The sequence below is a fragment of the Perna viridis genome, chromosome 11, assembly GCF_037379345.1.
Source record: "Perna viridis isolate PV_CMFRI_1.1 ecotype Kerala chromosome 11, ASM3737934v1, whole genome shotgun sequence".
In the NCBI taxonomy this organism is placed as follows: Eukaryota; Metazoa; Mollusca; class Bivalvia; order Mytilida; family Mytilidae; genus Perna; species Perna viridis.
In genome coordinates this window covers 34,158,766-34,180,576 of record NC_142455.1, presented here as the reverse complement: position 1 = coordinate 34,180,576, position 21,811 = coordinate 34,158,766, and the positions used below count along the sequence as shown (strand labels likewise).

The following is a 21,811-nucleotide window of genomic DNA, read 5'->3' as shown; positions in this document are numbered from 1 at the left end:
ATATTGCGTTGGTATTTCATCATCACACAACTTGATAAAATGATCACTGGAAACTTACGTTGTGTTATCTATATACGCTACTAAGTATGATGACAAATAAACTTTTTATATATACTTTTATTATAAAATTAATAATATTAAAGGACTTTCAAATCACATTGAAGTAATCAAAATATACATCAACAATTGCTAACAAAGTTATGTTGAAAATGAAATATTGTCTTTGATAATAACTACAATGTGGGAACGCCTGGTAATTGATTAACATTTACAAAATCAATGATATACTTTCAAATAGCTTTGATAATAATACGATGAAGGCAATATAATAATAAAGTGAACAAGACATGTCCATATATGTACAAAATCCTAATTATATCAATTTACGAAGAAAAAATGCAAAACACTGAAAAAACTAAAGCCGTATGAACCGAATGACGGTCTTTGTAACAGACGACAAAAAAAAAAACATCACTTATTTTTGTCAATTATTTTTTTTTAAACTTAATAATTATAAATATACATTGCATATTCAATACTATCATTATAATTTCAGCAGTATACAAAAATATATCAAAATATTAGTTGGAAAGATAAATAAATGTGCAATTAAAATATATGATCAATCATATAAATGTGTTAAAAAGAAGCATTACAGTTGTTTGATAATATAACATGTAAAAAAAAGTTACATTTTTTGCACAATTCATTAAAACATAATACAAAACACATTACTGATATCACCATCACCATGCCAAAGCAATGCTATTGTCATTATCTATTTACACGGATCTGCAGCATCTGAAGAATAAAAAGACAACCGTAATATAATAAAACAAAACTAAACTAAACAAATCAAATCAAATCAACAAGAAAACTTTCCAAAAATAAGAACACCCTAATATATACATTTTTACTTACGTCTTCGATTAATGATTCAAAAACCATGAAATAAAACAACCCCATTGTGTTCAGAACTTGGATATTTATTTCATGTATGGTGACTTTAGTGTAGAAATATGAATTAATCATGCATCTAACTACATTTTTTATGATAGTTACCTTAAAAGAATAACGTTTAATGAGTAACACATCAGATTATTTCGCATAGATGTACAGATCTACAGTAAATACATGTAGCAGAAGTCATTCAGTATGACGCATTGAAGATAGAAGGGTAATTTGTTATTCTATTGTTCAAGAAATATTTTACCCCTTTATATTTTACATTAAAATTGCAGCACAATCATTAGTTCACGAGTATAGAAATCGATGGTAAATTACAGTACCAAATATAGAGATTGATCAGTAGTTTAAAAGAGTAATCAAGGGAACCAAGTCATAGCGGTAATCAAAAGAATGTAATCCAGGGACAAAGACCAGACATGGAAAACAGACATACACAACAAAGAACATAAAGTAACTAAAATCATACATACAAAGTAACAAAAGTAAATGAGCAACTCGGACTCCACTAAAAACTGGGAACATAATTTCATAATTCCTTTGGGCGTAAAAACGCTATGCCATGTACTACTTTAGCCAGGTTAACGATTTGTAAACAAATACATTGAAAAGATACCAGAATCAGGTTTTTTGCTCTACAATCCTCCTTCGTAAAGTAATCCTGAAATGGAAGGATACACACATAGTTGATATAAACAATACATCGATTTCAATAAAACTCTAATACATTGTAGAATTCATACCACTGTATTTGCAAAAGTAACTTGTAGATTACGTGGCGGTTGTTTTCGATCTTTCGACGGGTGGATCAGGTGTTTATAGAGAAGTAGAGGGGCTTACCATAGCGGGTACTGTACCATTCTATATCTTTCGACGGACTTGCTTTTACTGTAGACTTATCAAAACACTAATTTACAAGATCAGCCCCCATGTATCTGCACATTACATTATGATTCTCTTTGTTTCTTGTTTTTTCGTATACAAATGATTGGTATTTTGTAATGTTTTGTAAACTCATTGAATAGCTAAGATTTATCACGAAACACATTCGGTCGTTTGTAAACTGGATCAAAACGTGTCATCTTAAATCCGCTTGTTTGTCCGATTGAATACATCCGGTAATTCAAACAACGCATGTGTAGGATACTATTATGAGTGTAGGTACATGTATGCTAAAGTTTATATATTTAAAGTGGGTGTGTATTGGTTGCAAAGTGATACATAAAACAGTTAGATTAGATTTGTATCACTGCTCAAAGAATACCTTAAGACTTGTCGTATATTTCAATGCGTTGTTTTTGTAATGAAGACCTTGGCTAATTTTGTTACTATGCATACTTCAACAACCGAAATCAGATTTGTTCAGTTGATTTCCCTTTCGAACCTTTCTGGTAATGAAATGCATATACATTTTAAAGAGCGTCATAATATTTTTATTGGGTGTTATTTTAACCATCTTCGTTCGTTCTGATTTAAGTGTAAGTGTTTGAAGGAATCAGGCAAATTGGGAAAAACCATAAACTTGCATTTCAAAAACCGACCGATTTGACAATAAAATATCGCTATTTCCAAGGACCATTATTTGATCTTAAGTCACTGTCTTTTTTCTGAAAGTTTGCAATAGAATGATGGAAAAATTAGGTTTTTGACAGTTATCTCCAACTGAAATGTCCATTTTCAATACATTTCAATTACATCATACCTCAATGCACCAACATGATATGGAAAATCTTGTCTTTTTTCCTTAATTCTGTTGATGCAAATAGTCAAATTACGCTGTCAAAATGATGTTTTTTTTATACCGTGTTTCACCCACTGCCTGATTCTTACAGAGACTGACACTTCATTAGAAAATTCTTCTTTCATACCGACCAAACAGAGTTCCATTCTATGATACCCCAAAGTAACAACCAATCCATGCATACAGTATAATTTGTGGTAATGACAAGATGGGCTGAACTATTTACCTGAAATACAAGCTGTTGTGAAACAGGCAATATTACCAGCGATCATTGCACGAACAATAACCTGTGATAAATCACTTCTCCGTGATGGCGCCATAGCTCCCAAAGCACCGAGTTGTATACCAATAGATGAAATATTCGAAAAACCACAGAGAGCATACGTCGAAATAACAACAGATCTGTCCTGTAAAATGAAAAGGTTGCACCTCAAGAGAACTGCTAAAAACAATATGATTATTGGATTGTTGGATTTTCAACAAAAATTCAATATAACTACAGTGTAAATCAGTGTGTGTAAAACAAAAGAGCTATTTGTACTCAAACAACATTTGATTTCACGATTATATTGTTTTATTGCTCATTTCTTCACTAAATGTAACATGCGGTAAAAAAACACATTGTTCGTCTGCGTTAAAAGTTTAAACAATCATCTATCTGCATCAGTCATTTCAGAAATAGGAATAATTTTGACTTACCTCCATCAATCCTCTCTCTAAAGTAATATTCATGAAATCATATTTGATATCATCCCCGTCGTAATGCCACGTTGAGTTATGAATCGAGCTGTTGTATAGACCTTCGTACCACGTCAAATTTTTCCTGTTGTTTATGTACTTAGCAAGTTCTGTGTAAGCAACGAATTCATTGACGAATGTCTTAATTCCTATGAGCTCAGCGACTTTCCGACAATCAACAGTTTCAATACCCATAAGAAAAGCGAGAGGATAAAACGCGTAGGAACATAAGTACTGGAAGAAAAAACAAACAATAAACAACAAGGGCGAAGTATTTGCAGCAGATGATTTGAGTCAGACGTGAAATGATAGCAATATAAGTGAAAAAAACATAAACAAGAAAACAAAAATAACAAGCAAATAAACAAACACATACCATGAAAGATAAAACAACTTAATAGCAACAACATTTTATCAACATTAAAACTAAAACAAGATAAACGTATTATTTATCAATAAAAGAAATCGAACGAAACACAAGAGATAAATTTAGATAAAGCAGGTTCTATATGCCATAAAACTATGCTATTCAACAAGAGGATACAGCAGAGGAGGAGTGCGGATCCAGACCTTTTGAAAAAGGAGTGCTAGGACATTATATTCAATGATTTTTTGTCCATTTTACGCATGAAAATGACAAATTTTCCAATACAAAGGGGGATGCCAGCCCTCTGCACCCCTCCCCCTTGAGGAGAGGTTCCACTTGATATTGGAATCTACTTGAAGACGCCAAGAGCCTGTCTCCGTAACACGATGTAAGCATTCAGAATCAGACAGATTATACAGTTTGATTCAGTATCGCAGTTTTTTTCTGTAGGTGCATATATGATATCTTCTTCTGTTTAAGTATAGTTATATATTAATGACATTTTTTTCTGCTATGGTGAAACCGTACCTGAAAAGTAAGATATTCATAGCTTGGTGGCCTCATACCAACTCTTTCTCCAAACCATCTCAAAGTTGCATTAACAAACCCAAGCAAAGCGATGAATGCAATTAGATTCACTGCTACATTGGCTACCAATTTAATAGAATTTGTTGCGCCAGATGATGCAGCTTCTATCATATTGCGTTCTGTTCTAAAACATAAAAAGAGGATGGGACGTATATATTTGCATATCGAAAGTAGTATAATTGTTTAATATCCTTTTGACATGAATTAAGTTTGTCTTTATTAAAAGCGCAATTGATTAATTTTCTGACAATATGATTTATTTGTTGAATTTTAATAACTAAAGGCCAAAGAGCGCCTACATCGCTAACTCTGAACCAAATAATTGGCTGTATAGATATTTGGTGTCAGGCATTAAACAAATTTCAGCAATTGATTTGCTTCCCTTATCTGGATGCAATTCATTATATATGGGGAAAAAATGAAAATTCAATGGAAGTAAATGTAAGTAATTGTAAGAATCAGGCAAAATGGGAAAAATGAGAAACATGCATGTCAAAACCCCATCGATCTGATAATGTAATATCACATTCCTAGCCAGTCACGTATAACTATCTCCTGAATGCTACGGGCTTGCACTCTTTAATATGATTCGACCATCACAACATCCTTCACTAGTAGCAATTACCTACCACGAAACCACTTTATCATAAGGGATCATTTCATTCATTGATTTTTTTCTTTCTATCTATTATGGTTTTAGCGATAATTGCTAAAAGTTGTTTAAAATTAATTTGTTGCTTAAACTTTAACAAGTAGTCGTTCTACAACTTCGACCTATCAGTTGAATTTTTTTTCTCCTCAAACAAAATGCGAATTGCCATTTTTGGCTTTTCAATGAAAATAACGTCGTTTAATGTATTATCGTTAAACAATGCTAGTAATTGGATTTAATACACTGCATCTACCCCAAAGAACTTGAGATAAAGGACACTACAGATATTTTGAAGTCAGCCTCATATCTTGACCTACACTTATAGATCGATGGTAAAGGAAAACTATTGAACAATTATATGACAAACGTGACGACTTTTTATTCCGAATTGTTAACTTTCCTTTCATCTGTGGCAACATCCCCTCAGCACCCGTGTATGGAGTATTCATGTCACAATGCCGTAGCTACGCAGACATTTTGGATCGCGCTAGACTTCTTACAAGTGTGATTCTGGAAAAGGATTATGTTGCTACAAGGTTTAAGTCATCACTACAGAAGTTTTATGGTCGTCATCGTGAGCTCGTGGATCGTTACAGTGTATCCATCTGTACCATGACAACTGATTTGTTCAATGTGTCATTGTTTTCCTTTCCTCTTTCCGCTACCCCGGACTGGTCTTTGTCTCTGGATTACGTCCGCTGGAATCTTGGTGTTCCCTTGATTACTCTTTCGATCGAGAGGACGGACACTTCAATAATGCTCTTCCAAGGAATTTGTAAAATACACTTTCTCTATTATTATTGTATATAATTATTTATATTGTTTTGATGATAACCGTTAATTTTTCCTTTAATATATACTTTGCTAGTAATCTATCATCAGGTACATACACTTTCTCCATATTGTATATATCTTTACTTTTTGCTCTGATCGATTCTGTTTCAGGCCAGAAAAGTTTGGACACAGCTAGGGCCGCCGGTGCTGACATGACGGATGCAGATAATAAATGATTAGCTGGAACCTTAGAAAAATATGAAACAGTTTAAGAATTTTGAAATATCTCCTATCCTCTTCCATTTGTGAAGTTTGTATCTACTAAGAATAGTTAATTAGTTGCATTTTGTGTGCTTTATTAAAGCTATTTTAATTGTAGATATGTTTTATGTATTTTAACCAACTGAATGATGTCTCAATTTTGAATTTGATGACTTATCCTATCTGTTCTTGGAGAAAACCTTTTAAAATATGCTTTCAAAAGATTTATTTGTCAAGCATCATAAATGTTTAAAATGTGCATCGCTCTGTGTTTATTAATTCGAGCACGACTGTGATGTACTGGGACCTTTTGTATAAGGGGAATCTGCTATTCATAAAGGTTATACAGTGGAGCATTTGTTGCGCTTCAACATATCTTATCCTTTTTCTATGCAAATTATTTTAATTTCACACGAAAAATGCTCTTTCGTTGCATTTGAAATAAACAATTATTCACAAATGTGTTATGCTATTCATGTAATTTTACAAAATGTACAATATATACAGTTTGCATGACATGTAATCGTACAGGATTATAAAACAACATCATGATCTAAAACATTTACTCCATAAATGATATAAGCAGCCATCACACTTCCAGCTATTGTTGAAAATCCTCCCGTGCACACAGCATGGATTTCTGATTTCGTCAATTTTTCCATGAACGGTCTTATCATGAGTGGGGCTTCTGTCTGAAAAATTACACGTACAATGATATCTTGGAAGGAGTTAGTACATCGTGTACTTTAAGGTACAAACCATTTTCTTCTTGAGGAAAGGAGTGGGATAATTTTTTGTCAATTGATAAGGTCAAAGATTTTTTTCCCAAGAGAAGCTGGAGTGAAAATGGCAAGTTATTTTAAAATAGTAATTGGATACTATTAAACCATAATTTTCTACTATCCTTAGGTGATAAGACATCTTTGGCTACAATTTGTAAAAAAAAACAAAGAGATCAACAAAATTCACTTCTTCTCACTAATAAAATGATGAGTACCTAACAAATGCATCATCTAAAATACATGTATGTTGAGATGATTTTTTTTGGTCAATTTCAATTTGATGACCAAAACTAATCTAAGAGATGAACCTAGTATTATATAGAATTCATGTAAATTTCAGTGTTTTGGTATAGTATAATATATTGAACCAGATATTTTACATTTTTCTACGCTTTTGGGGAAACTGCTTTTACAGATCATCTCGGCCTAAAATGTGATTTTCGTATCTGTTCACGTAGCCACTTTGTTATTCGTTATATAATAAAAGAAATATGTATCTTAAGAGAAACTGCAGGTAGTAATCCATTTTAAAATACGTGCCTGTCCCAAGAATATATTTCCAGCTGCGTTGAGAGATTCAGCAGGTGACGTTCCCAGCGACGTTGCTAGAGCCTTAGCGAGATTACGTATGATAAACTGCATCACACCGAGGTAATAAAGTATAGAAACTGTAGTATTGAAAAATATCGTTACTGGTAAAACCTAAAACAGAAAAATGAAAATGTAGGCATTATTTACTTCAGTCTCATTAATTATATCATGTTTCTGATTCGTTTGTGTGTGTGTGTGTGTGTTAATGTGTGTGTTAAACATTATTTTCAGTATTGATATCACTTCCTACCGTCTTCAATGAATGTAAACATTATTCCCGAAAAACCTTATATTTGCTCGTAAACACTAAAAACCTTTGTGATTAAGTTTTACTTAATTGTCTGTTTACAACTAATACAAGAGTGATTTACGGATAATTTACCTTCATTGCGAAAAAGTGGTCCGTATATTTCTCTCCAAACACAAATATTGCTCCTTCATCAGCATATGATAAAAATTCCATTAATCGATCACCAAGCCATTGGAATATATCATATCCTATATCCCATCTCAATATAATTAATGCAAAAATAAACTGCAACATTAGTCCCCAGAACACCGGTCGCCAATTAACCTGCAGAAAACAACAGAATATATTCATGAAACACATATAAGAGAGATGTCGAAATACGGCGTTCAAAACTCGAGGCTAAGAACTACGTTTTATAGGTTTTAAGATTATGATCATCACAAACTCTCTCTTCCTATATATTTTGAAAAATACACTGCCACATCTACAAAATTGAACAATCATCATATACACAAACCCCGAAGTTCTGCAACTGTATCACTAACGACATAAACACATTTAAAAAATGCAATTAACGGCTGGAACGAATGCATAGCACTAAAATTACATTGAATTTTACATTACAATGAAATAGGTTTAAAACAAAATGTACAGAAAGAAACAGCGAGACGTACAAAAAATGTGATTTGGTAATGAAGCGGGAATCCAGTAAAGAAAAATTGCTTGATCTCCAATGCATATCGCGGGAAGTTATTATCTTTCGACATAATGTAGGGGTGTCTTACTGGTTTGCTGTCGTTCAATTTTGATATATTTGTTTTTAATTATAAGAGCATGACTGATAACAAGATTCCTTCTTTTTATTGATTGTCAAACAAGGCCTCATTGAAGATCTAATCGACAGCTTGTGTCGTTGCATTATTAACATATTTCTAACATCTTAGTTTTCTTGTTAGTACTCAACTGCGGGAGTTTTCATTGATACCTAGGCTTCACTCTCTTTCAAGAACATTATTGTTACAATTATCCTTTTTAAGACACTTTCATACATGTACATCAGTGTTTAAACATTCATAATCGGCTACACTAAATAAAGTCATGCGTGTCAACTAGACCTGCTCCTTCATTGAATAGAATAGCATATGATTGCTCTCCTTATTTTTCTTGTTCCCTTTTTCAGCATTAACCGGCCGTGTGGGTAGATCCTGCTTAATCTTATATGCATATAAATTTTATGCATTGATCACCTTTATATAATCGAAAAAAAGGCCGCACTAATCACGAAAACTATTTAAAAATATATTAGGATCTGTTTTGAAAAAAAAAAAAGTCAATTTAATTCTGATTAAACTATATATTTTATAACAAATACAGGCAATGTTATAGTAAAAAAAAGCAGGTCACAAAATTTCAAAACGTACAAAACGATTGTCAAATGTCCCATGAATGTTGTCTTCAATTCGTCGGAGTTCATCGACTATTTTCATGTTCATGTTCTGTAAATTCATAACGAACTGCAGCGTTGTCGTCTTGTCGTTGAAGCATAAAATCATTGTACTTCCGTTACGGACTCGTTTTGGACTATGTAAATTTGTTGTTCCGGGTCATCCGTGAAATTTATCCGATAGTGGTACCAGCGAAGTTATCCGAGAATGTGTGATCAGAGCATTACAGTATCAAGAGAGTACAAATTAATCTATGTTGCTAAATCAGAAGATTTATAACATATTAAAATTAAATTATATGGAAGTGGTCTTACCTCTGCGGGATGTTTTGAAAATACAAATGTTATAAGAACAAGGACAATAGTTCCTGCAAGAGATATCAGGTTTCGTGGTGATTTCATTCCTATTTCAGCTATAATGTAGGCTATTGCAAATATGATCAACCCTCCTGCAAGGGACCGATGTAACCTGTACAATAGAATTTATACATGTAGTGTTACAAATAGTATACCGACGACATCACCAGAGTTTACTAACTCTGTTCGGATTCTTTAAGGACGATATGAATTTTACTTTAGTCGTTACGAGAACACTTTCAAGCTTTAGATTTATTTATATAAATAATTAAATGTCTGTTATAAGTCTTGAAACAATGAATATAAATGTATGATATTAATATGATGTCAACGTGAGCTTTCAAATTTGCATTTGTTATCTGGTTAATATGTGGCAAATACATGTAGGATTACACGACTGTATAGCAAATTGATTGTCTCTCTTATTTACGCACCTACATGTACTAGGCTAAGGAGTTATATTTTTATCTACTTTGTGCCAAAAGTTATTAGTTTAATTTGATTTATACATAAGGAACATTCATTTCCAACGTAAAGAGTATAAACAACACTGTCCTTAGTTAAACCAAATTTACCATTTAGTGATAGTCTCCCATCGTTGATTTTTGAAACATGTAGACGGCAATGGAAATTTCGATAATATTGCAAGAGATGTCATAAACAGTAACACCAGTATTGTTCCAATAAGCAAGCGGTACGCTGGTTCCGTACTGAATTCATACAACATCGATTCCACGACATACCAGCAATACAAACCAAACAAAATGAAACCAACTATAACCCATATTACACGACGACTCCTGTTGTAGAAATGTGATAAAAATGATTGAATTGAAGCTAAGACTCCCTTTGATTCTTTGGTATCTATGTTACTCTCCTCTGGACTGAATTTTCCGCTACTTCCATTACTCTAAAATGTGAAACAGAAATTTTCACTGAATGAAGGGTATTAACACAATTACCGAACAGATGAAAGTTAAGCAATAACCACTCATCATTATCATTAGATTAAATATATAGGAAGATCTCAACAAAAAAATATTTTATTTTATTATAGTATAGAAAACAAGGGCGCTAACTCATATCTCGACGAAAGCACTCGAAATGGAGTTTAATAATCATGCATGAATTGGGCTAATTCATTTTATTTGCAGGATGTCCATATAAGGAAATTAAGGGGAGTTCTCCCTTATACATGTCGTGATGCATGATATTTAGACAAGGGAATTACGTTTAAAACCATGACCCATTTCTACAAAAAAAGAAAGATTAATTTTCTTTGACGTCAAAATTATTCACAATTAATCAGATCTTCATGTTAGACCATGGTTTTTAAAAAATGCACAATTTTTTTGATTATTTGATCATAAAATCAAAATAAAAATTCATATTTATGATACAGATATTGTACAAAACTGTACATACCACGCTTTTTACAAGTTAACAATCTCAGACAACAAATCCGCAGGTAGTTTTAGTATCTTAATGAGGAAGGCATGGTATATATGTTTTGTAACATGAGGTTCAGGCAATGACATCGATCGTAGGCATGTCATTCTGGAGCTCTAACTATTGTAAATGCATAAACTCATTTAAAAACTGGATTCACTGTAGACGTAACCTAAAGGTAAGTTCAAATGTACATGTGTCAAAAGTATAGGCCTGCAGCAGCGCTAAGCTTGTCGTAAAAGGCGACTAAATAGTGCTGAGAAAGTGCCGGGAGCAACTGGGATGTGTGCACTAGGTGGTGAAATGGGATACCCCTGGCGTATTACATGCAGGGGTTGTCATGCTTAAATACGGAAAACCTGACCGCAAACCATAGTGGTGCACGGTGTTGAGAAAGATGCCATGTTCCGCCCACGTTATAAACATCCTGTTGTGGTATTCGATAGTAGGAACCTTTGCGCTCCGCCAAAGGAGGCTAAACTGCCCGATCCTGCCCATCCCTCTCTTTAATCTTGTGGCAATCAAAATTTGTCGACCCTATTATCCTTGTGTCCCGTCCCACCCCTACAGAAGTTTTATGGTCGTCCTCATAAACTCGTGGATCGTTATGATGTATCCATCCGCACCATGAAAACTGATTTATTCAATGGGTCATAGTTTTCCTTTCCTCGTTTATCTACCCCGGACTTGACTTTTATGAGCAACTCGGCGGGTGTTTCTAGAAAAGCAGAAGACGCTCTTACCCTACCGGTGCACCTGGTCCGTACTCCCAGTTTTTAGTGGAGTCCGAGTTGCTCATTTTCTTTTGTTACTTTGTATGTATGATTTTATTTACTTTATTCTCTTTGTTGTGTATGTCTGTTTTCCATGTCTAGTCTTTGTCCCTGGATTACATTCTTTTGATTATCGCTATAACCTTGGTTCCCTTGATTACTCTGTCATTTCATCATCATCATTTCATGTTCATTTTATCATCCCTTTCATGTTCTGAATAAAACTGAAATATTGCTACTCGGGCGTTCAACCCCAACAGTCTATTAGTCAATCAAATGTACATTAGTGTTTGTAAGACTATTTCAAAAAGTAATCAATTTTTTTAACCAAGGTTAAAGCGGTAATCAAAAGAATGCATTCCAAGGACAAAGACCTGACATGGAAAACAGACATACACGACAAAGAACACAAAGTAACTAAACTCATACACACAAAACAACAAACGCAAATGAGCAACTCCACTAAAAACTAGGAGCACGGACCAGGTGCACCAGTAGAGTAAGCGTTCTCTGCTTCTCTAGAAACACCCGCCGAGTTGCTCATGAATAGTCCAGGGTAGACGAAAGAGGAAAGGAAAATTATGACACGTTGAACAAGTCAGTTTTCATGGCGCAGATGGATACACCTTAACGATCTACAGTATCCTTCACAGTATCCTTTATCTCAAGTAAAGATTTCATTTTATTACAGTGTAGGAAAAACTGCACTTATCTAACACGTACTTGGATTTGAGCAACTTGGCGGGTACGCGGGTGTTTCTTAAACAGCAGAGGACGCTTACCCTACCGATGCACCTGGTCCATGTTGCTCATTTACTTTTGTTGTTTTTTACGTATTATTTTGTTTATTTACGAAAACACCCATTATAACTTTTTTGGGGAATTTTCTACAGTTCAATAATCATGCATAAATAACCTAATACTGTCTAAGTGTCCATAAAAGAAATCCGTTTTACATTTTGTGATGGACGGAGTTTAAACTAGGGGACAACGCTTAACTCCTTTTGTTAAACCATGACCTACTTCTAAAGAAAATAAAAACAAATAATTTTATATAACGTCAAAAGTATGGTTTAACGTCAAATCTTCATGTTAAACATTAGGTTCATGTGTTACCTGTCATCAGTAAGGTATTGGTATGCGGTTATTGCATCCCATTGTTAAAACATAATATGTAGAAAGGATGCCTATATGTACGAAACATTCGCCGATGAAAACCTAAATAACAATTGTCTTACCATTTCAATCGGGACTTCACTCTCTTCAAAGGAAAATCCCTTATTATCCCTCTGCATTTTGAACTTTTTTTATCCACGGAAATGGTGATAATTGCTGCTCTTAAAAATATAAATAATTCAAAACTAAGACATAAACATATTAAATCGGGTAAAAAGCGAACTACATGTTGGTAAACAAATAATCTTAAATCTCAGATTATATGAAAGTATAGTATTTCTTGACCATATGAGATAATGAATTCATTTTTTTGTCGTTCAGGAAAAATGGGGTAATACATCCCTTCGCAGCAGTTAATACCCAAGAAGTGAATGCAATGCAATGAACTGAAATTGAAATCTGTCGTTGAATTATTCCAAATTTGTATTGTTTTACTTATTTTTACAATGAAGGACGATGCAAATGATTAAAGTAAGAAAAAAAAAAACAATTTAGGTAAATATATCACATCAATATTGGAAAGGTGAAAATCTCCATAGATTCTTAACCAGACACGCTTTGTGTACCTAAGTTGTGGTAATCAAAAACAGTTGACCATTTTCAAAAACTCAATTAGTTTGGAAGGTGTTTAACACTTAAACACCTTTGAATATAATCTACAAGAAATCTGCAGTGTTTTGTTAAGGCTGTATATAATCTATGATCAACTTATTTAAGTTCATCAGACAAGACTATCTAGCCCCTTCCAACACACACACACACACACACACGCATACTTTAACAATAGTCTTTTTTTGTCTGGTATAAGTTACTAGGCCTGGTTTTATATCTCGTTATTTAATTGACCACTGTTTAGAAAACATTTGTATATGATGTATACGTAAAGAACTGACACAAAGTTAACCCGAAATAGATACAACGTTCTCTGTAACATTTGTGTTCAAACATGTAGGTTTTAATGTACCGAGAAATAAAAGTAAATTTATTGACGATAACTTATCAGCTGAGGTCAGTTTTCACCCAAAACAAAACCGACTTCCTCGTTCTTGTATGTAACCAATCAAAGAAGCTTACGTTCTTTTTACTGTTTATTTACTAAATGAAAGAGACGATGTTATATTCAAACAATTCATTTTGATCATCGTATATTGTTTACATGCATTACAGAATCTACCAGCACACTCTTTTGTGTCTCAACAATATCGAGGATATAAGCCACATTAGTCAAGCAAAATGAAGAACGGAAGAAAACGTTTTTGGTTTAATGTTTCATATTAAAACAGGCTTTATGTTCTAGTTCCTTTTTGTCTTTCTATGAGACTAATAAACACGAGTCTTCCATTTTGTTGCAAGGGTTTTAATAGTTCTTGAAACAATTTATACAAGAAATCACTGATCGTTGCGTCATTACCTTATCAGCAACCGTTCAAAAAAGGCCGGCTGATATTCTGGTAAAGCCGCTTGTGATATTGTTTTCAATCCGATCATGCATGGAATTCATTCATCATATAGCAAGAACATCGTGATATAGTAAGTTTGTGACTGCACAGTAGCTTAACAATAAAATTTATCAAGAATTGGTTGTGAGATAAATGTAAAAAGACATATCCTAACTTTGCTAACACACGTACACACATGACTGACACAATAAATGTACGAATTAAACTGCACTAAAAGCATAACAGTGTCAATTTTATCCGTTAGTAATCCAATTATACAATTGTTTGTAAGCGAAAATACCGCGTACATATCACACGTATATTATCTGGTAATCATGTAAACGATATTCCATAACATCCTCATTTTATTTCCAAAATTAAAATTATAGATATTTGATGTCAGAAATAAAAACAAAAACAAAAACAAAAACAAAATTAGCAATGAAACCATTTATGTGTTTGCTTTAATTCGTAAATACGAAGAAAAATACAAGCATTGGTTTTCCTGGGCAGTAACTTCTAAAAGTCTTATTTATCTCGACTCAGTTGAGTTTTGAAAGAAATACAATCATTTCAGAAATTGAAAGAATGTTCCTTTCAATTATAGTCTCAATAGTTTAAAAACTTCGTAAAAATAATATTTCAAAGTCAATAATTCTTAAACGATTCATCCAACATTTTAGAAATATTCTAGGTATTACCATACGTATTGATGGAATGATTATGAATAATCGTTCTACGGCAGATATTTCTTGGACTCTATATGTTCTAGTTCGACATCCTCTATATTTTTGTGCTATCTCACAAAAGAATTAGCCCGTTATCGATGTTACATAAAGTAACCCAAAGTCAGTCAATCAGTCAGCCAATCCAATATATTCTTTTAGCTTGGCAAAGAAACAACGGCAAACAATTTTCAACTTTTGGCTATAACCTTGGTTCCCTTGATTACTCTTCCAGGTCCCTAAAAAAACGACTTCCCACACTCGTGGTGCTACCACAAAACCGCCGATACGGTCCTTATCAAAAGGATCGTCTCGTTAATGTATTTGTTTTTTTATTTAAATTATGGTTTTCAGGCAAAAAGCTAAAAGCAGCAGTAACATCATCTGTCGTTTTACAATGGGAAACGCTCTTACAATTAGTCGTCCTACTACTTCAACTTAATTTATAATTTTGCAGGCATTACATCATAGGGAATATTTTATCAATTGAAAGTTTATTTTTTAAGGTCTTCAAGATATTTGTGATTGACACATTTTGGCATTTCAAGGACTATGTCTTCGATCCAATGAACGCCTGAGTAATGCTAGTCAACCCGAAGAAGGAAAGTCATTTCTTAATTTTCAAGTGAGCTTTCTGGTACAATTGTATTATGAAAATTTAGAATAAAAACCCACAGAAAATAGCAAAGTTAACCTTCTCTACAACTGCGAAACTTTATGTGTATGTTACCCTAGTATATAGTAGTATACTCTTTCACTGTACCTGTGTATAAGATGTTTTGGGGCCAGACACAGCCTGCCCAGTGGTGTGAGTGTTTCTTCATCGTTCATTGAAGACTGATGGGAGCCCTTTGTGACATTTTCATCCAGGTGGGGTTTATTGTCTGACATATTCACAATACCTATTCTCATTATATATGCGAGTTGCTTTACATGTTTTAGCTATAGGGTTTAGACACAGATTTTCATTTTTATTAGTACTATTAATGTTTATATAATTATTTATGTTGGTTTTACTAGTGATGAATACTAATAATATACCTTATTTTGTATTTTGTTTGTGTCTTTACTTTTTGTTTTGATCGTTTCAGTTTCCAGCCAGAACAGTTTGGCCATTACCTGAGCCGCTGGTGCCAACATAACGGAATCAGACAATAGATACTTGGCTGGTACCATAGAAAAATGGTTCATTTCAAGTCATTAAACCTTTTTTATACAAGTCAAGTGTGATGAGAATTAAAATTCTCGACGCAATGTCTCACGACCGCAAAGTTAGCTCGATTCCAACGATACTTTGTTTAGTGCATTTATTCGAGTATACAAGCGTGCATAAAACATTGTACTAAGAGCAAGGTTTGCCCGGAAACAACGATGATATTTTGAACAGAACCTATGTCATGATGACACGAAAACATATCCTCTGAACGACTGAGACATAATCCTTAACAAATGTATATAAACGACAGTAGTTAATTCTTTCTTTTCTACTCTTAGAAAAGCAGAGTACGCTTACCCTACCGGCGCACTTGGTCCATGCTCCCAGTTTTTAGTGGCGTCCGAGTTGCTCATTTGTTTTTTTTACTTTGCATGTACGATTTTAGTCACTTTATGGTCTCTGTTGTGTATGTCTGTTTTCCATGTCTGGTTTTTGTCCCTGGATTACATTCTTTTGATTACCGCTATTACCTTGGTTCCCTTGATTACTCTTGGAGAAATAACCCTTAGGCCAGGAAGTCACTGTGGATGACGGACTGACAAAAGCAAAACATCTAAATATTTATGCCTGTAAAATTTTTTCCAGGTGATGTGTTGTTATTTGAATTTCTCCACCACTGACACTTGGATATTGTTGTCGATATTTTATTTGTTAACATTCTATAAGTGCTTGCCATAAAGTGGGGAATTGTAATGTGCTTATAAGACTGCTATCTCTGTTATGACAAATACAGTTACCTTACACAATCTTGTAATAGCTGGTGTCACCTTTCAACAATGGTTTCTTTATATCAATATTTTTTTGACATAATGTACCATGATTTCATCGTCATGCAATATAACAGGAGTTCTCTTGTTATGATATAGGAAAATTTTATATTAAAAAATATTTTTAAAAGTTTGTATTATGTTGTTCACTTATCTGTTATTGGAAAAAAGAAAACCAAAATATACTTTAATAGGACGGGTCCTGTTTGTTTGTATATTACTTACATTTTACATAAAAATGATTTCCTTAATTCATTTTAACATGCATAGTCACGTAGTTTTGATAACATTCATGTATTGCCCATATAAACGATATATGTACTATAGTGTGCATGACCTGTAATAATATGGGTTAAAATACCAACAATTTAATATAACTACTGGAATAAGCAGTCGTTTCACTTCCAAAACTTGTCGATATTGGTTTCTGATTGCATCATTTTTTCAATAAATGGTCTGATCATCAATCGTCATAAAAATGACACGTACAATATCATCATGATCACTGTTGATAATATTTGATAAGGCACTTTGTCTTCTCGAGAGGAGTCTAGAATACTGGGGATATTGATATAAAAAAATCAGCAGTAACCGGGTTTATTCTATATTTTTTTTAAATTCTACATAGTGGAGTAATTTGGGACGAAATATAGTAATATTTTCTCTGCTCATGGCAAATTAAAATTTGTTTTTGGTCCCATAAAAATCCTAATTCATTTTCCCTCATTAACAAAATCATTCGTGACTAACGCATGCATTTATTTGGTCAGTATTTTCATTTGTTTATGGGCCCTATATGTCATTTACATTTGATGACAAATAATTGATTACTGCAATGAATTTGTAGTTAAGTATAGATGTAGCTTTGAACCATATTGTGATTTATGGAACGTTAACTTACATTTTGAAAAAAATATGATCCGTATATTTCTCTCCTAACACAAATATGGCTTCTTCATTAGCATATGATAAAAATTCAGTTATTCTATTACCAAACCATTTGAATAAATCGTATCCTGTATCCAATTTCAATATAAATAATTCAAATATAAACTGAAACATTAGTCCCCAGAATACCGTCCGCCCTTTTTACCTACAAAAACGTTTTTGACGATCTCATTAAAAGGTGAAATTGTTGTAAAATTCAAGAATACAAATTAAAATTCCTGTGGCATAACTGCTATTAAAACGACAACAATATTATTAAAATACTAAACTAAAAGAAAATAACAAAGAATCGACGCCAAATAGATGCATAACTAAATCATCATTACATGTCCCGTCTTTGTATGTTTGTTTGGGAATACATTATCACAATATGACCAATGGTTCCTGAAAGACAGACCAGCTTTTTTCTTAGATTTCATTCTAATTTCAGTGATAATGTAGATAACCGTGAGCATCGCCAAACCTCCAGCCAGAGACCTATGTACCAATGTTAAACAAAAATATAGTACTGCGGTTATTTAATTTGAATTGAACCATTGTTTAGTAAACCTATCGTGACATTTGTATTGTTCTTTGGTCACGTGTATTTAAAACTGCCTTCTTGGGTTCTGTTCATGATACCGTGTGGTTCCTCCTTTTCTTTTATATATTGTGAAACTATTTTTACTCAAGCAACTTCAGCTTTAAGTATATAATACAAACCTTTGAGCGTAAATGTATTTCTATAATACAAACCTCAACATATGGCAACATATATTCACAAAACTTATTGTTGTGAATTAATAAGTTAAAAATTACAGCATATAAACTAAGCAATAAACTACATGCCGAGATCTGACCTGAAGGTTACAGACCACCAATTCAACCAATGAGCATTTGGAACGTACACAAAAATAGTCCTACGCAGAAATTACCCCTGTTCCTCATAGTTCTGTAAAAAAAGTTCTCATCTTATTTAAAAAATTTAAACGGTTTCTGAAAGGAAAAAACATTTCTGTACATTGTATAGGTGCATTTTGCTTCTTGTGATGTGAAGCCTAATATCCATAATGGTTTCAAAAATATACCCCTATCTTGTGAAAACACTGGGATTTTCCATGCTATTTATAGACACTTCACTTCCGGTGACCAGTACTGCACTGCAAGTCTGCTAACCCTACATGCAATTCTGAGGATTGTGAGCTGACATATGTAGAATCATGCTGATATATAGTCCTCTGCAGATTAAAGTTAAAATAAAGTCCAGAGAAGCCATTGAATATTGTGAAATTAGCATAGAAGCCTATGGGAAGTGGAATTAGTGGTTTCTATCCTTAAGTTGAAGCCATGGCAAAATGAAAAGTTTCTTGGTATAGCTTTAAACAATTTGAAGATCTTGTAAACTTTGCCATGAGAGGAATACACTACAAAAATCCTTCAAAATATGCATTTTTTTTAAGTTATAGGTCCAAATTATGGAAAATCGGTCTTTTAGCTGATTTTTATGTCCTATCTTGTAAAAAGTGTAGAAAATTTAGTAAAAATATCAAATATTAAATTTTGAGGGCTACATTTACCTCAGTATGGTGGTAATCAGCACTTGAAATCAGGTTTTGTGTAGATTTGAGCAAAAATTTGGTTAGATATGAGAAAAAAGTCACTTTCATTACTGCGGTTAAGGATATATAAGCATTTTCTTATGGCAACATGGAAAATCCATTTTTGAGTACATTTTTTGCTTTAGGTGCCCTTTACTGGTCATGTTTTAATGTGTAAACACTGTATTTACAAATTTAAAGCCAAATATATCACCTTTTGTGAAAATTTAAAGATTTAGGGTTTTTGACATGTGATCAAGAAAAAGAAGGAGGCATGTCAGACATAACTTTTAAAAAAATAGACCAATTTTTCAGAAAATGATTACTTTTAAAGGCTATCTCTTTATTAATATTGTAAAAAAACAAGTCATGATTAATTTATTTTATTTGAAAAGTCAGAAAAAGTTCTTTGCAAATATTTAATGCATTTAAGTATGGTAGAATATTGTTACTTTTTTGCTTGCGCAACTTGGTTACCATATATTTAAAAATCAAATATTTAAAAAAGTGCTCGTCACATTTCACTGAAACTTTGCAAATGCATTCAGTATGTGTATAGGAAGACACTTGTATAGTTATTTATTTTTTCTAAGACAGAAAGTGAAACTTTAGGTTACAGACCACCAATTCAACCAATGAGCATTTGGAACGTACGCAAAAATAGTCCTACGCAGAAATTACCCCTGTTCCTCATAGTGCTGTGAAAAAAGTTCTCATTTTATTTAAAAAATTTAAACAGTTTCTGAAAGGAAAAACATTTCGGTACATTTTATAGCTGCATTTTGCTTCTTGTGATGTGAAGCCTAATCTCCATAATGGTTTCTAAATATAGCCCTATCTTGTGAAAACACTGGGATTTTCCATGCTATTTATAGACCCTTCACTTCCGGTGACCAGTACTGCACTGCAAGTCTGCTAACCCTACATGCCATTCTGAGAACATGACATATGTAGAATCATGCTGATATGTAGTCCTCTGTAGATTAAAGTTAAAATAAAGTCCAGAGAAGCCATTGAATATTGTGAAATTAGCATAGAAGCCTATTGGAAGTGGAATTAGGGGTTTCTAGCCTTAACACACGAAGAATTATGGGTCACAAATCGGTAAATTAGGAAAGGCAATGTTTATATTATTGCAACTGTTGCAGACAATGATGTCACAAGAATCAATCCAATAAGCAGACGGTACGAATAATTAATCCGTGTAAAATTCATACAACATCGATTCAACCAAATACCAACAAAATAACAATATAAAACAACATGTCCATTTTGTTAGACTCATTCTAAAGAAATCTGACAAAGATGACTTAATACCACCTTAATCCTGGGAAAAATATGGCAGGCGAGACACTTTGAATGCATTTCGAGCTGACCTCACAACGCTGCAATACAAAAAACAAAACAATATGACCCTACAAGAGAATTGTGGCAAAGGTCCATGAGTGAAAACGCATATACACTAATAGTATTCAAATATTTCCCTGCCACATAATGATAAAATATGAAATATAAAATGTTGGTGTGAAATTGAAAAAAAAAATATGATAAAAAATGAAGCCTTACCATTTAAGTATTGACGTCTATTTTCAAAAATAAACCTTCGTTATATAATAACGTTATTTAACAAGTGATAACCTCGTCCCATCTACCTTTACAAGGACCTGGTATCTTCTTTATGGTGTTCAAAAATCTTTCGTTGTGATCATTTCTGAAGTTCACACAACCACAATTATTATTTTTTGTATAAGTAAAAATAATTTAGTATGATTGTTTTTTTTTTTATTCCTTTATTTTATTTTTTTTATAATCCTGTGACAGTATGAAGATTTTCAGGTATTAAGCTAAATTTGTGGGCGTCTTTTTTCTTAAATATCAGAGTTTTATTGATATAAAATGGCAAGTTTTTAATGTTTGCCATGATTTTTTAACATATTTTCAAGAGTGGTAGACGCATTTTTCGACAATTGGTCGGTATTCCAATGGAAACAAATTGTGCTCATTCCGTCACTTTTATGAGGTTTACTTTATAGCCGATGTGATGCAAAAGAATGAATATGACTTAGCTAGATCCTTTAATCAACATTTTCGCAATATAGTTGACTTATAATCGTTTATCAATTATAGTTTTGGGGATTTGATACATCACATCTACCCCAAAGAACTTGAGATGAATGATACTACAGACATTGTGAAGTCAGCCTCATATCTTGACCCAAACTAAGAGGTC

The 21,811-nt window shown here is 33.0% G+C and overlaps 1 protein-coding gene across 2 annotated transcripts; it reads right to left on the bottom strand.

The window, feature by feature from the left end:
- Positions 1-128: 128 nt before the first annotated feature.
- LOC148603833 (solute carrier family 28 member 3-like) lies at positions 129-21,227 on the bottom strand. 2 transcript variants are annotated; one of them, XM_088551657.1, is made up of 13 exons: positions 21,148-21,227; positions 12,972-13,070; positions 10,087-10,421; positions 9,470-9,623; positions 7,843-8,034; positions 7,406-7,571; positions 6,654-6,775; positions 5,943-6,073; positions 4,341-4,524; positions 3,407-3,679; positions 2,934-3,114; positions 1,583-1,627; positions 129-801 (listed from the first exon to the last, which is right to left on the bottom strand). In XM_088551657.1, the coding sequence occupies exons 2-12, from the start codon at positions 13,026-13,028 to the stop codon at positions 1,602-1,604; spliced, it is 1,821 nt and encodes a 606-aa protein (XP_088407783.1). In that variant the 5' UTR covers positions 13,029-13,070; positions 21,148-21,227; the 3' UTR covers positions 129-801; positions 1,583-1,601. The 2 variants fall into 2 exon arrangements, with proteins under 2 accessions (XP_088407783.1, XP_088407784.1); XM_088551658.1 differs by having other exon boundaries at positions 12,972-13,065; positions 21,148-21,217.
- Positions 21,228-21,811: the final 584 nt, after the last annotated feature.

Excerpts from the sequence above, each read along its gene's own strand:
- LOC148603833 (XM_088551657.1), bottom strand. The coding sequence starts at position 13,028 with ATGCAGAGGGATAATAAGGGATTTTCCTTTGAAGAGAGTGAAGTCCCG. Across the intron at positions 6,074-6,653 it reads CTGCTTATATCATTTATGGA|GTTCCAGCTAATCATTTATT; the intron begins GTAAATGTTTTA and ends TATTTTTCTAAG. Across the intron at positions 3,115-3,406 it reads TAGAGAGAGGATTGATGGAG|GACAGATCTGTTGTTATTTC; the intron begins GTAAGTCAAAAT and ends TTCATTTTACAG.